Source organism: Triturus cristatus, chromosome 8 (genome assembly GCF_964204655.1).
Source record: "Triturus cristatus chromosome 8, aTriCri1.1, whole genome shotgun sequence".
Classification (NCBI taxonomy): domain Eukaryota; kingdom Metazoa; phylum Chordata; class Amphibia; order Caudata; family Salamandridae; genus Triturus; species Triturus cristatus.
Window position 1 is genome coordinate 1,456,745,827 of NC_140591.1, and position 22,438 is coordinate 1,456,768,264.

The 22,438-nt window shown below is 44.7% G+C and overlaps 1 protein-coding gene across 2 annotated transcripts in view; it reads right to left on the reverse strand.

The window, feature by feature from the left end:
* The window catches only part of CAPN5 (calpain 5), a 555,036-nt gene that overhangs the window by 65,978 nt on the left and 466,620 nt on the right, over positions 1-22,438 (reverse strand). For both annotated transcript variants that reach the window (XM_085623260.1, XM_085623259.1), the window contains exons 4-7: positions 18,075-18,283; positions 8,126-8,318; positions 5,255-5,448; positions 252-329 (exon numbers count right to left, since the gene is read on the reverse strand). In XM_085623260.1, the coding sequence (XP_085479386.1) occupies positions 252-329; positions 5,255-5,448; positions 8,126-8,318; positions 18,075-18,283 (674 nt within the window). The remainder of the gene's footprint in view (positions 1-251; positions 330-5,254; positions 5,449-8,125; positions 8,319-18,074; positions 18,284-22,438) is intronic.

Below are 22,438 nucleotides of genomic sequence, written 5' to 3' on the forward strand. Positions count from 1 at the left end.
CCTTGCAAGAGATATTTACAAACTGGTGTTACAGCTACTTTTTACACTGAGCACAATCAATCTAACATAATTTTTTTATTATCGAAAGATCACATCCATCTTTTGAATGGGCACAGTAAAGAAAAACTTGTAACAAAGACACTACTAATTCTATAGTCAAATAGTGTATCATGACGGTAGATTAAATACGATTCCACCCATTTTAGCTTTTGAAACAATTTCTGACGAACCTCCAAGGTTTTCCAACTCACCAAAACTCTCCATCGTCTTCAACAGTCACTCCCAGCTTTTCTCTCTCTGATTTACTCACTTTTTGCCACTCCTCCGAACTACAATAGAAAACTGAGTTTTAAAGATAAGACCAGGATGGGGTTTTACTTGCAAATGTAAACCACATTTTTTGAACTACCTTCTATAGAGTACTAACAACAATCCACTGTATGCAGATAAAAAAGTTTTTAACATTGGCATGGTTGGCAGTAGGAATAATGAATGCTCTACGGTGACAGAAGAGTCAGTGGAATGAGCAGTATTTGGGTCAAAGTTACAGTAAACAAGGAAGTTTAAAAAAAATGCAATTTACCACTATCAACCACATCATAATCAAAAATCAGAAAGGGCGACATCTTGTAAATATGGTACCTGCTAACTGGATGAATGTACACCAACATTTATAGAGTGCACCTGGTTCTCTTGGTATGAGGGAACACAAAAAACAGATTGGGAAAGGGTTTAGGCAAGTTTGATCTCCAGAGCATGCTTGCTTTAGAATAGAGCAAACATAAGGAGATGATGGACAGAGTGCTGAAACTTTTCAGACACTCACCCCCAGTCACAGATCTGGGTTGAATCCATCATCATTCTTTAGCTCACTTCCCACCTCAGTTCAGACCCAGCTATATGCAAATCAGTCTTGACCCTGTGCCTCATGGGAACAGTCCAGCCCGAACTGCCAAGCCGGGTCTTCCCTGAACCAGAAACAAGCATCCTGGCAATGGTTTCGGGGTAACACCCCTCATCAGCCAGGTTAGCTTGAATCCAGGGGCCTAGTGAGCAAGGAAGGGAGTAGCCCCATTAGACTATCTGCAAAACTGATGGTGAATCCTGCCACCCACTGGCAAAAGGTGACCCTGAAAGGTTCTACTAGGAGGGCTTTGAGGCTGCTGCAGAGGCACGCTGTTGGACTGGCCCACCCGCTGGCGCCCAAACCCATGACGTTGAGTCCCACATCCCTGGCCTCGCAGAGGATGCGTCTTGCGCAGGCCTGGCTCTGGATGGAATGTAGTGGGGCACCCCTTCTATAGCCACGTAAGCGATGAAAGGCAGCCTGCACTGGGAGGGAGGTGGATGCGAGGCCCAAGGACCTGGCCGTAGCCCTAGAGTCCTTAAAACGGTCAAGAGCATTGTCTGCCTTGTCGCCAAACAAGCGACGGCCATCAAAAGGCATGTCCAAAAGCATAGCTTAAACATCACCCGAAAAGCCAATAGACCTCAACCAGGCATAGCGTCTAAGGGCTACCGACATGGAAATCGTCCTGCCTAGTGAGTCGGCTGTCTCCAGCCCACATCGGATGGCGAACTTTGCTGCGTCTCTCCCTTCGGCAACGGCATGGGAGAAAATGGCCCAGGCCTCCTCTGGGCACTGTGGCAGTACCTGCACAACCGTGTCCCACACCAAATGGGAGTAACGGCCCAAGAGATATGCAGTGTTCACTGACCGCAGTCCAAGCTGGAGGAAGAAAACATCTTCTTCCCAAGGTGGTCCAGCTTCTTGGATTCCCTATCAGGTGGTGCGTTAGAGAATGCGCCCTTGGAAGTGGAGGCTTGGACTACCAAGCTCTCATGGGTGGGAAGGTGAGTTTAGAAAATGGGGTCACCTGGGGCCGGGCGGTGGCGTCGGGCAATCATCCTATACACCGGAGCACCCATGTTGGGCCTGGAACAAGTGCCCAAAATGAAGTCTGTGATGGCCTCATTGAATGGCAGCAGGGGCTCCGAAGAGGCAGATGCCGACTGAGGCACCTCAGTCAGGAGATTAGTCCTGAGCGCCACCGTAGGAAGCTAGAGGTTTAAGGCCTCGGCAGTCCTACGCAACACCACTGCGTAAGATGCACCCTCCTCCTTAGGCACAGTAGGGGGAGAAAGCCTGCCAAGGTCTGGGGAGGTGTCCAGACCACTGGCATCACCCAACTCCTCTCTCCAGTCCAGTTTCTCTAACCGGTCTGCAAGAGGGTCCACAGACCCCTCCCAGTCCTCTTCACCCTCTCCTGATAGCCACTCAGGGCAGTAGGAAACATCAGGGGAGAACAGGGGTAAAAAAGTACAGGCCCATGCCGGTCCCGACACCGGACAATGTTAGTCCGGCTCCATGTCCTCATTGAGGGGGAGGCCGGGGCGGACGCCGGCTGGGGACACAACCGGTGTCGGCAAGGGTGTCATCACTGAATTTGGTGCCAGAGGAGGTGACACGAGGTCAACCGGGCCGGATCCGGATCCAGGCCTAGGATCCTTGTGGGCCCTGTGGCGCCGGAGCCAAAGCCGCCGCCGGCATCGAAGGCTTAGAGCCCCCAACCGAGTCCGTGGGGCCCAAGAGCACTCCGGCGGAGTCGGACTGCCCGAAGATGGAATGTAGGGCTGCGTAAAAGTTGTGAAGCTGGGCAGTGGTCGCTCCGGCTCCCGGAAAGGGAGGGAAGGCCGTAGTCGACCCCAACAGGCTCCGCAGCCGGAGCCGGACGGCTACCTTCCACTTCCCGCGTCGGCCGACGGAAGGGGAGAACACGTAGAGCGACGATGATTCTTCGCCTTCTTCTTGTGCTTCGACTTACCCAAAGATGAAGACTTCGATGAGGAGTGGTGGTGGTGGCTCCGCAACCGGTCCCACGACCTCCCTCTTGACCTGGACCTCGAATGGCGCGGAGCGGACTGTCGGACATCGAGAAGCGCCCTTTTCACATCTATCGGAGCCATCTTTATAATCATCCAAAAAGAGAATAAGATCCAGGTGGTAATATCTGCATTATCCCCTTTCCTTCAAAAATCACCACCTCAGGACTATTACGTCGCTTTCTATTACAGACTTTCTACCTATACCGGGACCTTTCAGGTGCCAATTCTTGTTACCCAGCGTTACCCACTTTGGCATCTCATCCTGAAAGGCCGTCAAAATAAGCGATATAAATAATATAAAGATATACCCAGGTTTCTGGCAGATTGATACTAATCATTAACATGTAACCACCAATTAGAGGTCCTCTATTAACTTGTCTTGCCCAAATTACATCTTGGAGCAATTAAGATTTGAAGCTCCATCTGGGACTTCCCCGGCTTTAGGATTTCTATACCTATATAGAGCAACTTTAAGCAATAGACAGTTCCCTGACGAAGGCTGCATTGCCGAAACGCGCGTAGTTCTCCATCTACCGCATTGCTTCTATCAACACTATATGTTTAGATCGGTTTATACGATTGTTCAATGCTTTTTACCTATCGCATAGTCCCTATCAATCTTACATGTTCACACTGTCTATATAAATGTTTGATGATGAACTATATGCAAAAAAGAACAATCAACAATCTAATAGTTCTCAATGCAAGATAAAAAATGAAAAATAAATATTTCATATATTTTTCTATCTAATATTTGTGTGTGGAAGAAAAAGTTATTTTCCTCTCTTTGTTTGTTGAGAATGGTTACTTCTTTACTGTACACCTAGTATTTGTTCTACTTCTTGCTCATCTACTTGCTATAATTACTTACCTAAATAGCTCTTTTCCCTACATATAGCAAGTCTATTAATTGAGGAGGGGTCCCCTTTTTTCCAAACAGGACATCGAGAAGCTTCCGGGAGCGTTCCCGCAAAGACTTCGGGTTCATGGCTCGGCAGTCAGGGCACGATTTCGGGTCGTGGTTGCGCTCCAAGCACCAAATGCACACGAGGTGCGGGTCCATGACCAACATCAATTTGCGACAGGAGTTGCAAGCCTTGAAGCCGGTCCAACATGACATCCCTCCGTGCACCAGGAGTCGATCGACTCATAAAAGGTGTTGACAAGTCGCAAAAACTGAGTCAAAAAGTGACTCGAGGTACCGCTCTCTCCGGATCTGCGCTGGCTGGCGCGGAAGAAAGAAAGAACTGATGTCAGCACGCGAGGGCGGCGTCCAAGTAGATACCACAACGTCATTACGGCGACCACGATGCCAACAACGAACACAGAGTCGACCGATGCCACCTATCGACGCACAGAGGTGCTGCTGAGGAAAAACATTATCCAGATCCAGTCTGACGCCTGGGGGTAATTCTAAGGTGAGGAACTATTTGTATCTTTCAGATTTGTTTTATCTCTACCCAAAGTACCACACCAATAAACGGATATTTAGTGGTATACCCTGATGTAGATTTAGATAGTAACTGGACCATTGTTATGCAGAAAAGAGAAGAATATCTAAGAAACCCCGCGGGACAGCTCAACCCGAGGTTAAGTCTGCCCTGGTGGTATTGTCCAACCATGGTAAGACGAGGTGGCCTATGACGAAGCATGTCACATTACGTGAATGAGCCCACCTTGTTCAATTCTTGGAATTGCCATTCTTAATAGGAGACACACAAACATAATATTGTTCTGTGCATATGAAGAAATAAATATCGGACCCATACATCCAGACCTCTCCTATAGGCCAAACATACCGCCACCGTAACACCACCACTGCCGCACCACCAGCCCTGGATTACAGTCATAATCTGGGGGACGAAAGACCACCGTTTTGTCGGTCTTCCTGGGACCGCTGCGTCGGTGTTGCGATGAAATCGGGCCCTCAATGTTTTGGCTATGTCAGGTCAATAACTATGCTATCTACTAAGTCCACATCAATAACTTGATAACCATGTACAAACATAAAGGCTAACTCTGCATGGTTACAAACTGCCAAAGAGTATTCCGGATCAGGCCAGGCATTACAGGACCAATCGTATCTCAAAATACCACTTATTTTAGCATTTAATGTTCATTTAGATTTATATATTGGAAGTTGAGTTCCTATCATCCAAAGCTTGTGTTGCATTACATACACATGCAAGTACCACAGCATAACTCCAGCTTGATTTGAACATAACATAACTAATACTTATGGGTTGAGCAATGTTGTTTTTTTTTATCTTTGGAAATAACTTGTGTTTGATCGAGTAACCACAGAAACAATGTTGCGAAGGATATCTACACTTGATAGATTATGCTATGTACACATTAGCAATATTACCTATCACTCCAGGCTCCGTTCCATTCCTTCTCACCCCAGGGGTTTCGCATTCTGATCATGTCAAGCTTCTCTGATTTGAAAAAGGCCAGAAGGCCCTGGCCCAGACGGACTTTACGCACATCAGTGACCGCATATGCATGACCTTTCACAAGGCCACAGGCCAGGCGTGATTCCATGTCAGCTGCAGATGTTGCCTAAACAGGAAGAAAGATATTAAGTAACCCAGACATTAATGCAGTACACTATGGCGAGTGACTATTGATATATGATATGACCTTTATTCCGAAAGTCCTCGACTCCTGTCTGATATTACAGTTTGGGTAAGCCAAACTATATAACTTCTGTCCCTTACTTACACTTGAGAAGGTATTGCTGAAAACAGGTGCAAGTCTTGATAAAGAAAAATTAAATACATTGCAACACTTGTCTAAAGGGTCAATAAGGCAAATTAATTCCATGCTGCGGGATTGCCTTCAGGCAGATGTCTTTTATTTACTTCTTTGTGGCTAGCCTATGCACTGCGAAAGAAGCATGTCAGCTGTTAGATATTCTGCAAACACATTCCATTGTGCATTGAGTAACACATTTTTTGAGAAGTGTGAAAATATGTTGAATATGTGTACATATGTATTCTATGTTTATTTGGGTTTACTGTCTCAAATAATACATACATGAGTATGTGAAGCCCCAGAAGAAAGATTCAACAATTATGGTGACTACACTAAGGGACCAAGGAATGTAACTTCATTTACAGAATTTGCAGATACATGGTTGAACTCTGGGTGAAACCAGTACATGAGTGGACATATGCAGTATGCAGAAATGCAGGTGTAAAACAGCTAGTGAAATGGAGTACGTTTTGGTGGCAATTTGTTAAAAAATATAAAGATGTTCATACAATGATATTAATTTTCTTTTGAGATCAAATTCACTTCATATCTGAACCATTGACTATATTATCTCCAAGGCAGAAATGATCATCAAACAAAAAAACCCATTTCATATCAGTAGATTTCATTGTCTCAAATTAGATTGTTTTGACTGTGGCATGGTGGTCAGAAGTCGTTTACCTGCTAAAATGGCACATTAAAATAAAGAGCCAGCCTGGTCTCCTTTTCTGTGTACCAGAAGCTCATTTGCAAACCATAGCAAAACTCATCCTACGTTCAAATTACTCATGAGACTTCACCTAATACAGGATATTGCAAACTAGACAAACTGTAATGTTTCAATAGATTTGTTAAAGGTCAAATAAAGTCCAACTGGTTAGTAGTCTGCTTTCGCACCCGAAAGATCACAATGAGCTTACTTGGAGCACTTCAGATCAAACAAATGAAGTTCAGAGTTTGAAGAAACTGGTCATAGTCCAGGCAAAATATACCACTGCTTAAGTAAAGCGATCCATTCTTCTGCAAGGGGCGAGGCACATGGTAGCAACCACGACATTTAAGATGTTTGAGAACTATATTTTGCAAGGCCTGAATAAGCACCGGATTATATCTGCCCAGCGATCAGAAATAATTTCCTTATTACTTTGCAGTAAGGCAGGCAACGAGAAATAGATACACAAAATACATGGTGTTCAAACCACAAAAGAACATTTTTCACTAGGTCTCATGATCCTCTTCCTTCCAAAAGTAATGTGTACTTTGAAAACATGTGTCATATTTGCAAAGGGCAGAGAGAGATCCAGGGACGTTCAATTCCAGATCAGAAAGAGAGATCCAACATGTAAGCAGTCCCTCCCTCCCTCCACACTGATGTGACTGACTATGGAAAATGTACAAATGCCCTTCAATTAGAGAACATGGTCTCTACAGCTTGTAAAGGCAATTAATAATTGCATCATCTCACTGCAGAGCTATGTGGGAGTTATTGTTCCAAGATTACTTACCTAAATGAAGAACACTGGTGCTGTGTTTCCAGAACAGAAAAGGTCTTGACTACCAACATTGAATGAAGCAAGTCTATTTGCCAATTACCTAGTTCCAGATCCGAATATGCTTCTGTGTGGAGAATTTGTAGACTCTTCCTCACTGGGTGGGCATACTCACAGCTGTTCTCTCAAAGGACATCTATAATTTCCTCATGCCCTACTTTAATAGTGGTTCATCTCCTAACCATGGCTCTGCCCCCAACAAGCAAAAAGTGAAGCAATCAACAAAATACACGCGGAATAGAAGAATTCTTTAGCTTATATCACGTTGATTTGTTTCACAATAATCAAGATGGGTCGATTAACTGAAATGAAGATTTAAATACGAGTGTGCCTGAAATGAATATTGAAGGAGAACGAAGGCTGATAATCGTAGTGTGCACAAATGAGTGTCTTCATCATAGCATTAAAGTCCCACACAAAAATGGATTGTTCGGTCATTCTCAGAGATTCTGGCCTCAGTAGGCCATGCTTAAAACCGGAGACCTGAGAGACCATCGTAAACCCACTGTTATGACTAGGCAGGCTCCGTACAACCAGTGCACAGACTCAAAACCCAGCGATCCATAGCAACATCAGATGGAATATTTTTGTGCACACACTTCATGGATATACACAGAGGGACCTTCCTTTAACAACAATGACACCTATGTCACAGGGTGATCCACAGTATGCAATACACAGAAATTCAGATTTCCAATGGTACAGCTGGACAGTGCTATCATATAAACTCAGATTTATTCACATAACAGATACATTTAGTAGCATCACATGGCATGGCAGTGAGGGAATCGAGCAGATTTTGGTCTTGTATAAAGAGGGCCCATACACAGATCACATAAAGTACAAGGAAACCTGGCAGCATGACCATGCTTCAAACCAGGTACCATTGCTTCTGTTCACCCCTATATAAAGGCACCAGTTGGACTCCTCACCTTGATGGAGCAGCTGATGAGGCCTCCTCTGTTATGTACTTTCAGGACCCTCTCAAAGAAAGCATTCCTTTTCGCCTCATCAGCTACAAGGTCCCCTTCACTCAACTCGTAGTCTTCAGAAACCCCTCCAGTGAAGTCCACAAGGGCATCAGCAGTGTTCCCTCCATCCAGGGCTTCATAGCAGCCTGCTAACCTTGAACAAGCAAAGGATGCAGATGAGCAAATGTCTACACACCAAATGAGAACAATCACACACTAAAGCAAAATCTAGAGGGGAAGGGGGACTTTAAGACCCATAGTTAGAGGGAAAATGAAAACACAATCTGAGCACGCTTACTGCTCCTGGCTAAAAAAAACAACACAATTCTAAACTGGTTCAAAATTCCTCTCATTGATTAGAGCCACGACATGGGATGAGGTGAAAGCTATGACCAAGGACATTTATGTAGAGTTTTTCATTCTTCATAGTTTAGTTTTATCATACGGCCTACATATAATACCAAGCACAACGCAAAATTAGTGAGGGGCCAAGTTATCGCCTTGTCAGGGGCATTGAGCAAAGCCACAAATTGTCACTGTCCATTAGCAGCTGCAATGGGGTGAAAGCATTGCAAGATTAAAATCAAGCATTTGCAAAGTCAATAGGTCTCACCTATGCGACCTACTGGTGCTTTTTGGTGTGCTGTACAATATCGGTAAAAAGCAAAATGCCTTTTGCCAATTCTGTGCCGCTACAGCAAAAAAGAAAAAAATTGCTTCATGACAGAACTCCTGCATTGCACTTCTGAATCATGACGTTATTGGCAGCTGTGTCATTCCGTAGGTGTGTTTATGCTTAATTACACATGTGCTGGAACTTTTTTCCAGCCACTCCTCTTTTTCCTTCCCACCTTTACCTCTAAAAGGCACACTCACATGTGCGAGGACTCAGCAGTCGGGAATAAATCTCCGCACATAAAAAGATAGGAGAAGTGGAGACGGAACCTCTGCATGTATGTTTGTAAACAGCATTTTATAGTACGTAGTAGTGATATTGTAATCCTCTCCGTTATGTGCTGCTTTTCTGCTCCTCCCCACGCACTGTCCTCTGCTTCCCCCACCCAATCCTCCATTGTAGGCCTTCCTCTTGTGGTCCTTTTAATTTTTTTTTTTTTTTTTTTTTATATTTCTACATTAAGCTTTAAGTTTTGTAAACTTTTACACTTTTCTCTATACATATGGAGATCTCAGCTTCAGTGGTAAAGACCTTTGCCTACATGTGAAAAATTACTAGTAGTAACTTCAAACTATTTCCTTCTTTTTTAAATAATTATTCAATTAATTTAAATATCAAATAAAAATTTAAGAAATCTATCTTTAAAAAAAATCTCAACCAAGGTACAATGTCTGTATTTACTTTTTATGATCCACAAAATATAAAAAAAAAGTATGTATAGAATTAATTGAAATTCATTTACTTTAAAAACATTGTTACGTTTATTTTTAAATTTCAAGTTTTAAAATATTTTATCATTAATCAATACTGACTGATAATATATGTATCTTTTTGAACATTAAATTACATTTAGATACAAGTTTAAAAAGTCTAAATAAGTTATTTTAAAATAACATTTCTTATGTGGTTCTATTTTAAATACGGTCTCTATGATTTTTATGTGAAGGTGTTGCAGTATAAGTGGTTGGCCGAGTGTGGTGCTGCAGTTACTACTGCTCCTTTTTGGCTGTAGTAACTTTACACTTGTAAAGTTGGCTTTGCCCTTTGTTTACACTTTTGAGTAACTTTACACTTGTAAATGGTAAATAGCCAAAATTAGTAAAGTTACTAAAAAAGTGTAAGAATAAACTTAGACATGTAGATGTGCTCATGTGTATATTTATCTTTGGGAATAGGCTCCTATGTCTTCAAGGCAGCACTGGCAGCCTACCAAAACACAGTTTCAAAATAATCAGCCTCCATATCACCAGGAGGTTCGATTTTCACTTGTCCTCATTTGCCCCGGCAGGTGGTAAATCTGTGACAGATGACAGGTGTGCATAGCATGGTGTGTGGATAGACTTGTATCTCCTTTCAGACCTCTCTTGTATGGCAGGTGTGCGCAATAGAAAGTGTGGAGGGACTGGCCTCTCCTTTTAGACCTCTCTCTGAGATGACGGGTGTGCTTAGTAGTTTGTGAGAAGTGACAGGCCTTTCCTGTCAAACATCTCTCTCAGATAACGGCTGTGCATAGTACAGTGTGTACATGGACTGGATTCTCTGTTCAGACCTCTCTCTCGGATGATGAATGTGCATTGCAGTTTGTGGGGAGAGACTTCCCTCTCCTGTTGGAACTCTCACACAGATGACTGGTGTGTGGATGGACTGGCCTCTCCTTTCAGACCTCTCTCTCAGATAATGGGTGTGCGTAGTAGGGTGTGGGAAGAGCCTTAACTCTACTCACAACTCGCCCAAGCCAATTGGTGTAAATTGTACTCTCTGAAAACACCATCTCCATTAAAACTACTTCCTACAGTAACAAGTGTGCATACCAGAGTGTATTCAAACATCACCTACTCCTTCCTACTTTTCACGATCCCAAAAGAGCCTCATGAGATTGTAACATTTAAAAAATAAAAAATGTACCTTTTACTTATCACAGTGCTCATCTCTTACACACTTCGTATCAAAATCAAGGTCCTTATGCATTCCTTCTACGAGAGTGTATTGAGAACTCATCTGCTCCTTTATTGCTATTCACGATCCCGTGAGATTGTAAAAATGAGTGTAAAAAAAAAAAATACATTTATTCTCTTCACAGTAGTTATCCCTTGAACCTCCTCTCTAATTCTAGGGGGGACAGCATGCATTTCTGCTGCCCCTTTATACAGCTTTTTTACTTAATTTCCCCAACATCGCAAGTTTTTCACAGCAAACAGGAACAGCGGCCATGTACTCTATAAGATTCCAAAAGCCAGACAATCAGAGCACTCGCGGGACTCGCAGGAGCCTCCTGCTTCCACGAGAGCTTGAAGGCTCATGGGAAAAAAGGGCCTCTCAGCCAATCGCAGGCCTCCATTTTTTAATTTGCGCCTCGTGGGATGCTCACGAGACTCTCGCAAGCCCAACTGCCAAAATATACAATCATTTTTTACCCCTAATAGCTCAAAAGCTATTAAACAAATTTACACCAAATAAACTGTAACCTGTCTTAAATAAGTCTAAGGAAAATGCACAAGGATTTTACATTTTGGGACACCCTTTTTTCTCAGCCCCCACTTGACGGATCACCCCAAAGCTTTCCAGGAAGGAGCTGAGGTGGAAGAACTTTACTTTTGGAAAGCTTTATGAAGATTTGTCCAACGGGGCCAAAGTTATTAGCAAACCAAACAACGCTCTTCTATGGAAAAGCAAACATAACTATAATTAACTAGTGACAACCGCCACTAGGATGGATGGATATATATATGGGTAACAGTCTTTTTAGGGTTTGAGCGTGGGTAACGGTATGGGGTGGAGAAGGTTATAGGGTGGTAAGAGTGTTTTTTTAGGGGTGGGAAAGGTTATAGGGTGGTATGGGTGTTTTTAGGGTTTGAGGTAAAGGAACAGGGTCTTTTAAGGTTCAGGAGTGGGTAAAGGCATACAGTGGTAAGGGTGCTTTCAAGGTTTAGGGATTGGGTGAGGGTATAGGGTGGTAAGGGTGTTTTTAGGGTTTAGGCATGCTTAAGGGGATAGGTTGGTAAGGCTGTTAGTATTTAAGGGTGGGTAAGGGTATTGAGCTATAAGGGTGTTTTTAGGATTTAGGGGTAGGAACGGTTATATGCTGTTAAGGGTGTTTAGGGTTTGGTGGTGGGTAAGAGCTTAGGGAGGTAGGGTGAATTATAGGGTTTAGGGGTGGGCAAGAGTATAGGGTGGAAAGTGTGTATTAGGGTTTAGGGATCAATAAGGGTATAGGGTGGTATGGTTACACAAAAGTGAGGGTTGGGGGTGCCCCCCTCAAAAAAGAAAATATTTTCATAATTTAAAAAGGTTGGGGTATGGATGGGCTCCCCCCATTTTTGATAATATTTTAATGTATAATAAATTTCGGTTTGGATATTCTCCCCACAGTAAAATAATTGATAAATCGTGTGTGCGCACATATATATATATATACACACACACACACACACACACACACACACACACACACACACACACACACACACACACATATATATATATAGATATATGTGATCAAGACCGCGTCTCAGCGGTCGAAACACGTCATGGCAGGCATTTGCCTGATTCAGACTGTATTACGGAAAGCATTGAAGCACTTTAAATCGAGCAAAATCTTGGTCTCTGCGTGTGGTGGTCTGTACCTGGATGGTATGTGTGTATATATATATATATATATATATATATATATATATATATATATATATATATTGGATTTCTGCTTGCTTCCTCACACACAATACTTACCCGAATCAGATGACTTCTGGGAAATGCACACGGTCACATGGTCTGAGGGAAGGTGCACTCCAACCAATAGGAGTGGAGCAGGCTTTACAAAGGAACAGGTGGAGCAGCATCCTGTTGTGTAGCGGCATCCGATGAAGGCTGTAAAGCCGAAATGCATTATGCCCGAATTCTCCATTAAAGGTTTTCCTTGGTTTCCCCTGATTGGCCTCATACTTTTCTTTACTGGAGGAGTCTGCGGTGATGTTTAGCGTTGGCCAGAGGCGCTGATGGGGCCCCGTTCTTCAAGAGGCAGGAGTTTGCTGGCATCAGCTGTTCACAGCGTTCTCTTTGCTCCGAGGTATCGGAAAACTCCAGCCCACCTCCAGTGCTCGCCAAACCAATGGCTGCTGCCAGGCGCAGCTCGTGACTTCACTTGGAACCACTCTCACTGTACAGTGGTTCACAGCCTGGTGGACACTTGCATGGGAGGCTCGAACGTAGTAGGGGACCCAGGGGAGCCTTTTGGACTGTATTTAATCCCAGGCACTTTAAACCGGCCACTCTGCACCTTTGGTTACAACATCGCTACCCATTTGGGTTGGATTTCTGCTTGCTTCCTCACACGCAATACTTACCCGAATCAGATGACTTCTGGGAACTGTAGTTTACATCCTTCTGCAATATGCACACGGTCACATGATCTGAGGCAAGGTGCACTCCAACCAATAGGAGTGGAGCAGGCTTTACAAAGAAACAGGTGGAGCAGCATCCTGTTGTGTAGCGGCATCCGATGAAGGCTGTAAAGCCAAAATGCATTATGCCCGAATTCTCTATTAAAGGTTTTCCTTGGTTTCCCCTGATTGGCCTCATACTTTTCTTTACTGGAGGAGTCTGCGGTGATATATATAATTAAAAAGCAGGGATTTCATTACCATTCCTTTCTATAGAACGTGGTAAAGGTGAATTCATGTAAAAGGCATGTGTGGTAAAAGCATTGCATGGTAACGTCATACAACCGTAGAACTAGTTTTTAATGCAAAGTATGCCAATCTTGAGTAAGCTAGTTTCAAGTTGTATTCGTAACAGTATGGTGAAAGTGGTGTGGGCCAGGTCAGCAGCTAACATAGGATAGCTTACCGTCTGGGTATTAAAGCAAAAGTCAGAGAGCAACAGTGCGGCTGCCCCAACCCCACCGGGTTTCCCTATGACCTAAGGTTCTCCTCCATTTTCCTTTTCTGGTTGTGTTTCATGAGTTGGATGGGCGGAGTTCGCAAAGTTCTGCTATGTGAAATTCCGTGGAGTGAAAAGAAAACTCAGCAAACTCCGACTACGGGGAGAGTGGAGCTCGGCCACCTGTTCACGCCGATTAGTGAGATTATTAACATGCACTCAAATGGTTCCACGCGGTCGCCGGTGCAGCCATTTTGTTTTTCCTATTCTGTGCATGGTGCTTGACCTACTTTTCAATCCTAATTATATCTTTGCCATCCTTACTTTATCCAACTTATCCTCCCGTTTTACATTTCTTTTCTGTGTGTATTTGTTTTGGTGTATTCTACGTTTGTCTCTTTTTTTCATTTTCCGGAATGAGCCTGTAGGTCCAAGGAAACCACAAGTTGCATATTTAGTGATCCTTAGAGACACACCCTTGGTGCATCCTAAGGTGAGGAGACCCGGTTCTTTCCACTCTGTAGTAGGTTCCCCCCTCAACACTTATCCCCAGGTACTGGGTGGTGGCATCACTTGATTAGTGTTACTGGAGAGCAGCAATGCTCGTGGGTATTTTTACTGGCCTTCTCCCTCCTTGAAGTAAGTCCAGCGACCTTTGGTAAACTGAATCAATTTGTGCTTTTTCTAAGGAGTATGAATGTTTTGCAAACATAACTCAGATGCCTATTTCAATGCAGACGGCAAATGGAACAAATTTGGATAGAAAACTGATGCACGTCAGTAGTAATAATATCATTTGTGTGAATCACAATTGTAAGATGGATGGTGGCTACTGACCCTGGAGGAACAACAGTGACAGCCCATCACCCACACATTGTTCTTTGCCCTGGCTTCTATGCCTTGTCATCAGAGCCTATCTTAAGGGAACTGACAATTTTCCTACCAGTGCATAAGCCTGGAAGATGTACCTTCCTTGTGTCATAGGCACCAGCCCCAATTGTGCACTCTAGGTGGAATGGCAAGGCGTACTTTAATAGGCATCTCCTCTGAGGAGGGAATTTTCGCCCCAACAAGACTGGTTAGATTTTAGAACTTGGGGAATGCATTGGCACTAACTGGCAGTGGACTACGACCCACATGTAAAGGACAGTAAAAAATACAGGCTGGACCAAACCTGATGTCATGTGGAAGCCCTGCTGACTGTCCTGCTTCTGTTGGCTTGTCTGAGGAAGACCCAAGGTTGCACATCGACGTAGACAGAGTACCAAAAAGCCACCTCTATCCTTCTCTAGAAACCGGAGGTAAGCTATTTAAAATAAATATCTACACAGAAGAGCAAATAAGTTGAGTGCATCCCTGACCCACCCTTGGAAGGTGTCTGGGTGCCTCCCTCATGGTACAGAGAGTCCAGGAAGTGGTCGGGGTGCACGCTAGAGAGTACTCACGGCTTAAACAGATTCTGAAAGGTCCTTGTATCTATACTCTGGCTCATGTGTCCACACCTGTGAGCAAGCACTGTCTGCCCCCATTCAGTACAACAACCGGTTCCCTGTTGGATGTGGAGCAACTGACCTAGTGTCACTAGCATTTTGGGTCACAATATCCAGTTTTCAAAGTGCAAGCAGTTCAACCTTTGTGATTAGATAGTCTGTGGTGGCTGGCACGGATCGGGGGAGGTGAGAAGACAGACAGACAGACACACACACACACTCCTCAAGGCAGCTTCTCTCCTTCGCTTCTCTTTCTGACGAGTCCTGGAATGGAAGCACATAGGCTCCTGAGCCAATCATGACACTGCGGTCACTTTAACAGCAGCATCGTGATTGGTCTGAGCACCGTAGTTCAGTGCGCAGACGGGGACTATGAGCCTGTGCATGTTTTCCACCCAGGCTGGAATACAGCCAGGTGGAGAACATACAAAGTGTGAATGACTGTTTGGCCAGGCACAAGACGTTCGACCAAACCGCCATGCGCACTTGGAAAGTGCCCTAACCACTACTCTCCCTGCTCTGTGAGCAGCCCAGCCCCTCCCGCAAAAGTGCCTCAGCAGGGAAAAATAAAATGATAATAATGTTGTGTTATTGTTATTTGTTTCCCTTTTTTGCACTGCTGATGCTGAAAAGCAGTGGGGCGATGCTCCTCCACCTTAGCAGAGGAGCTGCTGCTGTAGTTAGTGATCACAGAAGTTAAAAATCTTGGAGTGTGGCTCGATCCTAAACTATCCTTCGAGTCCCACACTAGGAAGGTGGCAGGGATATGCTTTGGCACCCTCAAAATGCTAAGGAAAACCTTAGACATTCTTCCTGTATCTACAAGAAAAACTCTAGTCCACACTCTGGTGACCTCGCAGCTGGGCTATAGGAATGTCCTATACTTGGGAGCTTCAAACGGTAGCCTGCAACGCTTACAACGCACTCAGAATGCGGCGTCACGCCTAGTTCTCAATCTACCTAGGCGGGCCTCAGCGACGAAAGCCCTTGACTTCCTTCACTGGCTGCTAGTTAGAAAAAGAATTGTCTTTAAAGCCTTATGTTTCTGTCACCGAAGTCTACAGGGGAAAGGTCCCAGCTACCTGTATGATCTCATGACCCCCTATAACCCCACTCGGCAGCTGAGATCGACAGGAGCTCATCTGCTCAAAGTACCGAAAATTAAAAGGGCAACGATGGGTGCACGCTCATTTGGCTATCTGGCAGCCAAAAATTGGAACACTATGCCACCTCTGCTGCACGCCGAAAAATCTGAGTCCGTCTTTCGTAGAGGCCTGAAAACCTGGCTGTACCAGCTATAGCCCTGTCTCCCTATCCGACTATCACTGTAACTGCTTCTATAGCGCGGGGATACACCAGTTGGTGTAGCCAGGCACTTTATAAATGACTATTATTATTAAGAGTGCATATTGAACGCACACGGGATGCCCAGTCCTGCAGCCGTACTTTGTGACTTTCTTCCCTTACTGAGTGGTATGAAATACACAGCTTAGTTTATTTTTTTACTACACTTATATGTATATGGTTATTAAAGTGTTGTTCATTTTATACAAAATACCAACCCTGTCTGGACATGCCATCGACACTGTCACAGTTATAACAGTATCACACCATCTCTAGCCTCTTGCTTCCCACTGACTTTGAGGCAGACCTCGACTACTCGCCGAAGACGCCCTGGAAAGTCAAGGCGGCTTGGGAAACCAACCTTCCATTGTAGACCAAAAACCATTGTCTTGATACGGAGGACACTCAATATCTCATCTTCAATATTGCTAAATTGGTCTTGTGATTCTAGTGATCAGGAAAACTAGGGGACTTATTTAGTAGAATTGTTTATAAGGCTGGACAGTGGGCAACTGCTAGCTCAGTTCATTGATTTACTTCGGGACGACTACTAATAATAATTGTTACCTTACAGAAGTCACTCTACCATCGGACTGGTTTCTAAGCCTTGATACAGGGTATTGGTTATCACACAATTTAATGGTATGATTTTTATCGACATCGGAATGATGAAAGACTGAGTGGGCCTGGCAGGATATGAACTTGTGCCCTTCAGTTACACACACAATTCAAGTTGAGAAAAATATGCTTTGATAGGAGTATCGAACTCCAAAACGGATTACTCCTGCCCTGAAAGCCTCCAAAGGCAGTGCCCCATGATATGCAACCACCCCCACACCTCTACAAAACCGCTTAAAATCCAATAGATGTAATGTTAGTTTGTTTAAAACCATTAAACACCACCTCCTTAAACTAATCATCGAATTGCAGCAGTTCAGAAGGTCAATGAGGTCATATGGAGCTGGCATCACTTTATCAAGACCTGCTCTTGAACTAATGCAAATACTAATCATATTGTCAAAAACACAGACTTTTACTATTTTTTCCGCTCATTTTTTATGCTTCCTCTGCAGATTTAATTTTTTATCACATACATTTAAAAATATTCCATGGTTGAAGATATGGCGATGAGACGGACTAGACTTGGAGACCCCTTAAATTCTTATTATCTGTAGTAACAAATGTCAATCCCCTGTACGATATGAATGTTGTACCCCACGGGGATAATGTAAAGATGATTCTGTGCTTTAACTTTAATAAAAAGTTTTACAAAAAAAAAACATTCCATGGATTCACATATTCTTGCAAAGATCTGGACTGTCCAAAGGCACTGTATTTACCACCTAAACCTGGCTCAAAGAAATATTTTGGAAGCAACAGGGAACGACAAAACCAAATGGTAGCAAGTTCTGTTTTCTCTGGCAGCTATGCGCAAGTGTGTAACACATAAAAAACTGTAGTTCACAACACTGAAGTTAGTTAGATTAAAGTCAGTCAGTGAGTGAGTTAGTCATAGCCTTCTTACTTGGCGTAAGCCTTTTCCAACAGCGCGCACCACATCTCATTTGGCGCATTTGAGTGGCAGTAGATGAGCGAGTTGTGAATAGTTGGGAGTCGATCATCAATCACTACGTCGACCCATTCGCCGAACCGCCAGAAATTAAAGTGGAATATGCCAGTATAGTTCTCTGGTTTCTCGGGGTTCCACTCCTGTCCCTTCCAGTCTGGGATGACCTGCAGAGTGGGGCAGCAAAGGCAACGGTTAATAAGAACTTGGTTTTTATTCACATAATGCAATTAATAGGTTACAAAAGTGAATACTCAAGAAACTTTACAGGTTTGTGAAGGTCAACATGGTGAGCATGGCCCACAGAAGCAACATAAGCAAACCCTACCAACTTTGGTAGCTCAGACCACTGATACATTCACTAAAGAGATATGAATTTAGCTTCATATTCACAGATTTGCATTGCTGCCAAGCTTCCAGACTGCTTAAATGCAACATTTTCCATGTTTTGAGTGGGTTTGCTTGTGACAATCAAATGTCTTACAAGTGACATTTCACCACAAGTAGAGCAAAGTAGTTATGTCTATATAATGAGATAAATGTCAGAGAGGATTGATTAACACCTTCAGCCATTATATGCTTGTTTTTTTTTTGTAGTCAACAGCAAAGTTGCATTCTGGGATTTGTAGTTTTGTTCTTCAAGACTGCTAGAGGATAAAGAAGTAGACTGGGTTGAAAGAGGCATCTATTACAGCCACCTAGTTGCATTTTTCTAGAACTTCAGGTGAAGACAAAACTGTGGGAGGTACTACAGCATCCTTTTGCTGCTATACTCAGATAATTAGGTGGAAACTGCGGAGGGCTTGTAAAGTCTTTCAATCAACCGTGGCTGGTGTTGTACTCAAACTACTTCTGCTGCTTACGTTATTTACAAATGAATTGTTTATTGTTATTCACTATGCAATTAACTGTACAAGCATAGTTCCTCTAGCATGTCTTTGTGTTCAGACCCATATACAAATAAAAAATGCTTTCAGCGTGCGCCATTATCTTTATATAAAAGATCTTTATATAAAAGACCGGAAGAAAAACATGGTGCTCGGGAACTTTGAGCAGGATGAAAAATACTCCTTTAACCTCTTGAGTGCCCATGACGAGATGGTCTCGTCATGGGCCGCGGTTGCGCTGTGCCCATGACGAGACTATCTCGTCATGAACCCCGCCCGCTAATGAAAGGGCCGGCACAGGGTGGGGAAAGGGCGGGGCACTCAAGGGGTTAAAATCAGTCAGCAATGTTTATGTTTTTAGAATGAGGCAATGTTAGAACCGGGGCCTCTAGTTGGCCGGGGTATGCACCCTAGTCCAAATAGGGACCACTGCTTCCGACAGGGTAGCTTGGCACAAGGCAGGTAGGCTAAACGCAGGAGGCAAATGTGTCAAGTATTTGTGCAACACACACCAACACTACACAGTCAAGGCACTCACAAAAAAGGGACAGCACACCGGTTTTAAATAAAAATAAAGAAATACCTTTATCTAAAAATTATGCAAGATTTAAAAAAAATGGTAAGACTCCACATACACAATTAAAAGGTGTCAGTACGAATGTCTTTGGAAATGGGAAACCGTACTCTATATTCAGGGGAAAACAGTTCAAGTGCAGTAGGTCGTCCACTGTACGCAATGTGGATCAGTATAAGGCACCCTGGGGGAATTGTTCCTTATGTTCAGGGCGAAACAGGGCTGAAAACTGCCCGGGTTCCCACTAGGGACAATACGGTAATGCTTGGGCTGGTAAACGGGGGCCAGTTGCTGAGTAAATCTCACCAGTCTCCGGCGCCTTACTAATAGATCGAAGCAGGCCTGTTATCATGTGCAACTTGTCCCCGGTGGCCCGCTTCTCAGAAAACGGTCCCTGAAACTACGTAGATTAAACCCCGATTGCAGCGTTTCTACGCAGGTGTCACTTTCACCCTGCTCGTAGCGGTGGAAGCGTGGGTCATCCTTTGGCATGGATCGTGGGGTTGCACTTTCTGGAAAGCCCCCAAGCAGAGTCAACAATCGGGTAATTGGGTACAGTCCCCGACGGCCCGCTAGCAATTTACACAGTCCCCGCACTTTCAAGGAGATGGCCCAAAGCAAGTTCCCGATCCTGGCCTGACCCACAACCCGCTCACTCCCAGCAACCTGACAGAACGGAAGGGTTACCTGCTGCGGGGATGGGTACTGGTGCGAGGTTCCTCTGGCACTCCATCTATGCTGCACGGGTGGGGAGCGAGGCAGCCCCTCCCGCCCTTGAGCGCGGCTCTTCCTGCAGCGGCAGTACTTCCCCCCCCCCCCCCCCCCCCAGCTCTACACTGATGTCAGCGGGGGCGCGCCTCGATGGAATCCCAGTTGCTAGGCAATGCCTGGCATCCACACGGCTTCCTCGCTGCCCCGGGCCCACGGCGGTGATTTCAGTAGCGATTTTGGTGCACTCTCACTCAGGCACGCGGCGGTGATCTCGGGGGCAGTTCTTGGCTGGGATTGGCTCGTGGCCCGCGGCGGTGGTTACAGGAGCAATTTGAATATACGGTCGACTCGGGCCTGCAGCGGTGATTTCAAGGCTCATTTCAAAAGCGTTTTTGGAGCGCTTTCACCCCGACGATTTCAGGGGTGATAAGTATACCAGTCTTTCCTACTCAGCGCAGTAGAGGCTGCTTGGCAAGGTTCACGGTGCCAGCAGGGCTGGGTGCAAGCACAGCCTTGCAGGGCAAGTCCTTGGAAATGTTCTTGGTGCAAAAGGCAATTCTTTTAAAGGGAAGGAAAACGGTTTTGTCCTTATGAATCCTCCGCCAGGCAGGGGGACAATCAGCAGCAGATTATGGAGACACTCGGGTGTTGTTTCTTCAGTCTCCCTAGCAGGGCAAGGTCAGCAGGCAGTAGGGCAGCTCAGCAAGTTGGGGCAGCAGTTCCTAGGAGCAGTCATCCTCAGCACTGTGGCAATCCTCCTGGCACAGCTGTCTTCTCTCCAGCAGAGAGTCTTCCTGGTCCAGTAGTGTAACAGAGATGTGTGGCCGGGACCCTCCCTTTTATACCCTGCAGTCTAGAATGGGGCAGAAGTCTCTGGAAGGGTCTAGGGGGTAGGAGTTTCTGGAAGAGTCCAGGGAGTTCTGGGATGTTCCCTGCCTTCCCTGACCTGGCTGTCACAGTGACAAAAGGCAGGGACATTAAGGTTACAGTGGGCAGCAGTCACAGCCCATTCAAGTGGAGAAGGTGTGAATCACCACTCCCTCCTCACAGCCCAGCCAGGCTATCAGTATGCAGATGGGAGGGGGGAGTCTGCAGTGCCCAGACTAAGAGTAGGACGAGACATATCTACTTTCTTAAAGGGAGAATTCTAGAGTAGTTGTGCCCAAACCCCATATATCATTGGAAAGGGTTCCCCACCCCGATTCTAACGAGACCAAACATGACAGACTTATTAGGTCCCAGTCAGAAATTATCCCAGAAGGGGGGTTCCCAATGTTAGCGTATGGAGGGTTACGCCTCACTGCAGTAGCAGGGGCCTGTGGCAGATATGCCACAATGTTTTAGGGGAGAGCACCTGCACCTCTGCACTGTTTAGCAGTGGTAAGGCGCCCAGAGGCCCAAGTCCAACAAAAATGTACGGTAAAAATGGGAGGCAAAAGGGCAAAAATGTAGGGGGGAGACCACCCTAAGGCTGACAGCTCCAACAGGCAATAAAACAGTGAAGCACGCACAACCAGTGACTTAAATGCAGCAATTGAGAACATGAAGACTGGCTCCCTGGCCCTTAGCTACATAAGGTAGCAGGCTGTTCGCTCCTTATCTCATCTCTCCCCAACTCAGACAGCGCCTCTTGGTGGCTGATGCACTGCCGGGCTGAAAAAGCCAGGGGTAATGTAAAGGCCGTCAGAAGTTGCTAAATTAGCGTGCCACTGCATTCCAGTGCGGAGATCCGCACCGAAATGTGTTAGTCTGAGATGCGTGGGCACTTGGCAGGGCTGGGCTCGAATGGCAGTGAACGCACCCAGCCTTTCATTCTTCTGACATCAATTAAAAGTTTCACGGAGTTGGGAACAGTAAACGTCTGCCAATAGGTGCTCTGCAGTGAATGCATACTTAATTTAATTTTAAACACACTTGCACTTTCCTTCTCTGTTCATATTTCCATTGTAGATGAGAACATTGTACAAAACCATTTTTCAGGAGACTTTACAAAAAAAGAAAAGGAGAGCACTCACTATGACCAACAGTTTCTGGCGTGTTTTGTTTTACTATTTTTTTTTTTTTTTTTTTTTTTTACAGCATTTACTAAGAGGGATATTTTTATAAACTGAACATGGAAGGGGGTAGGAACGTGCAATAGAAATGACAAT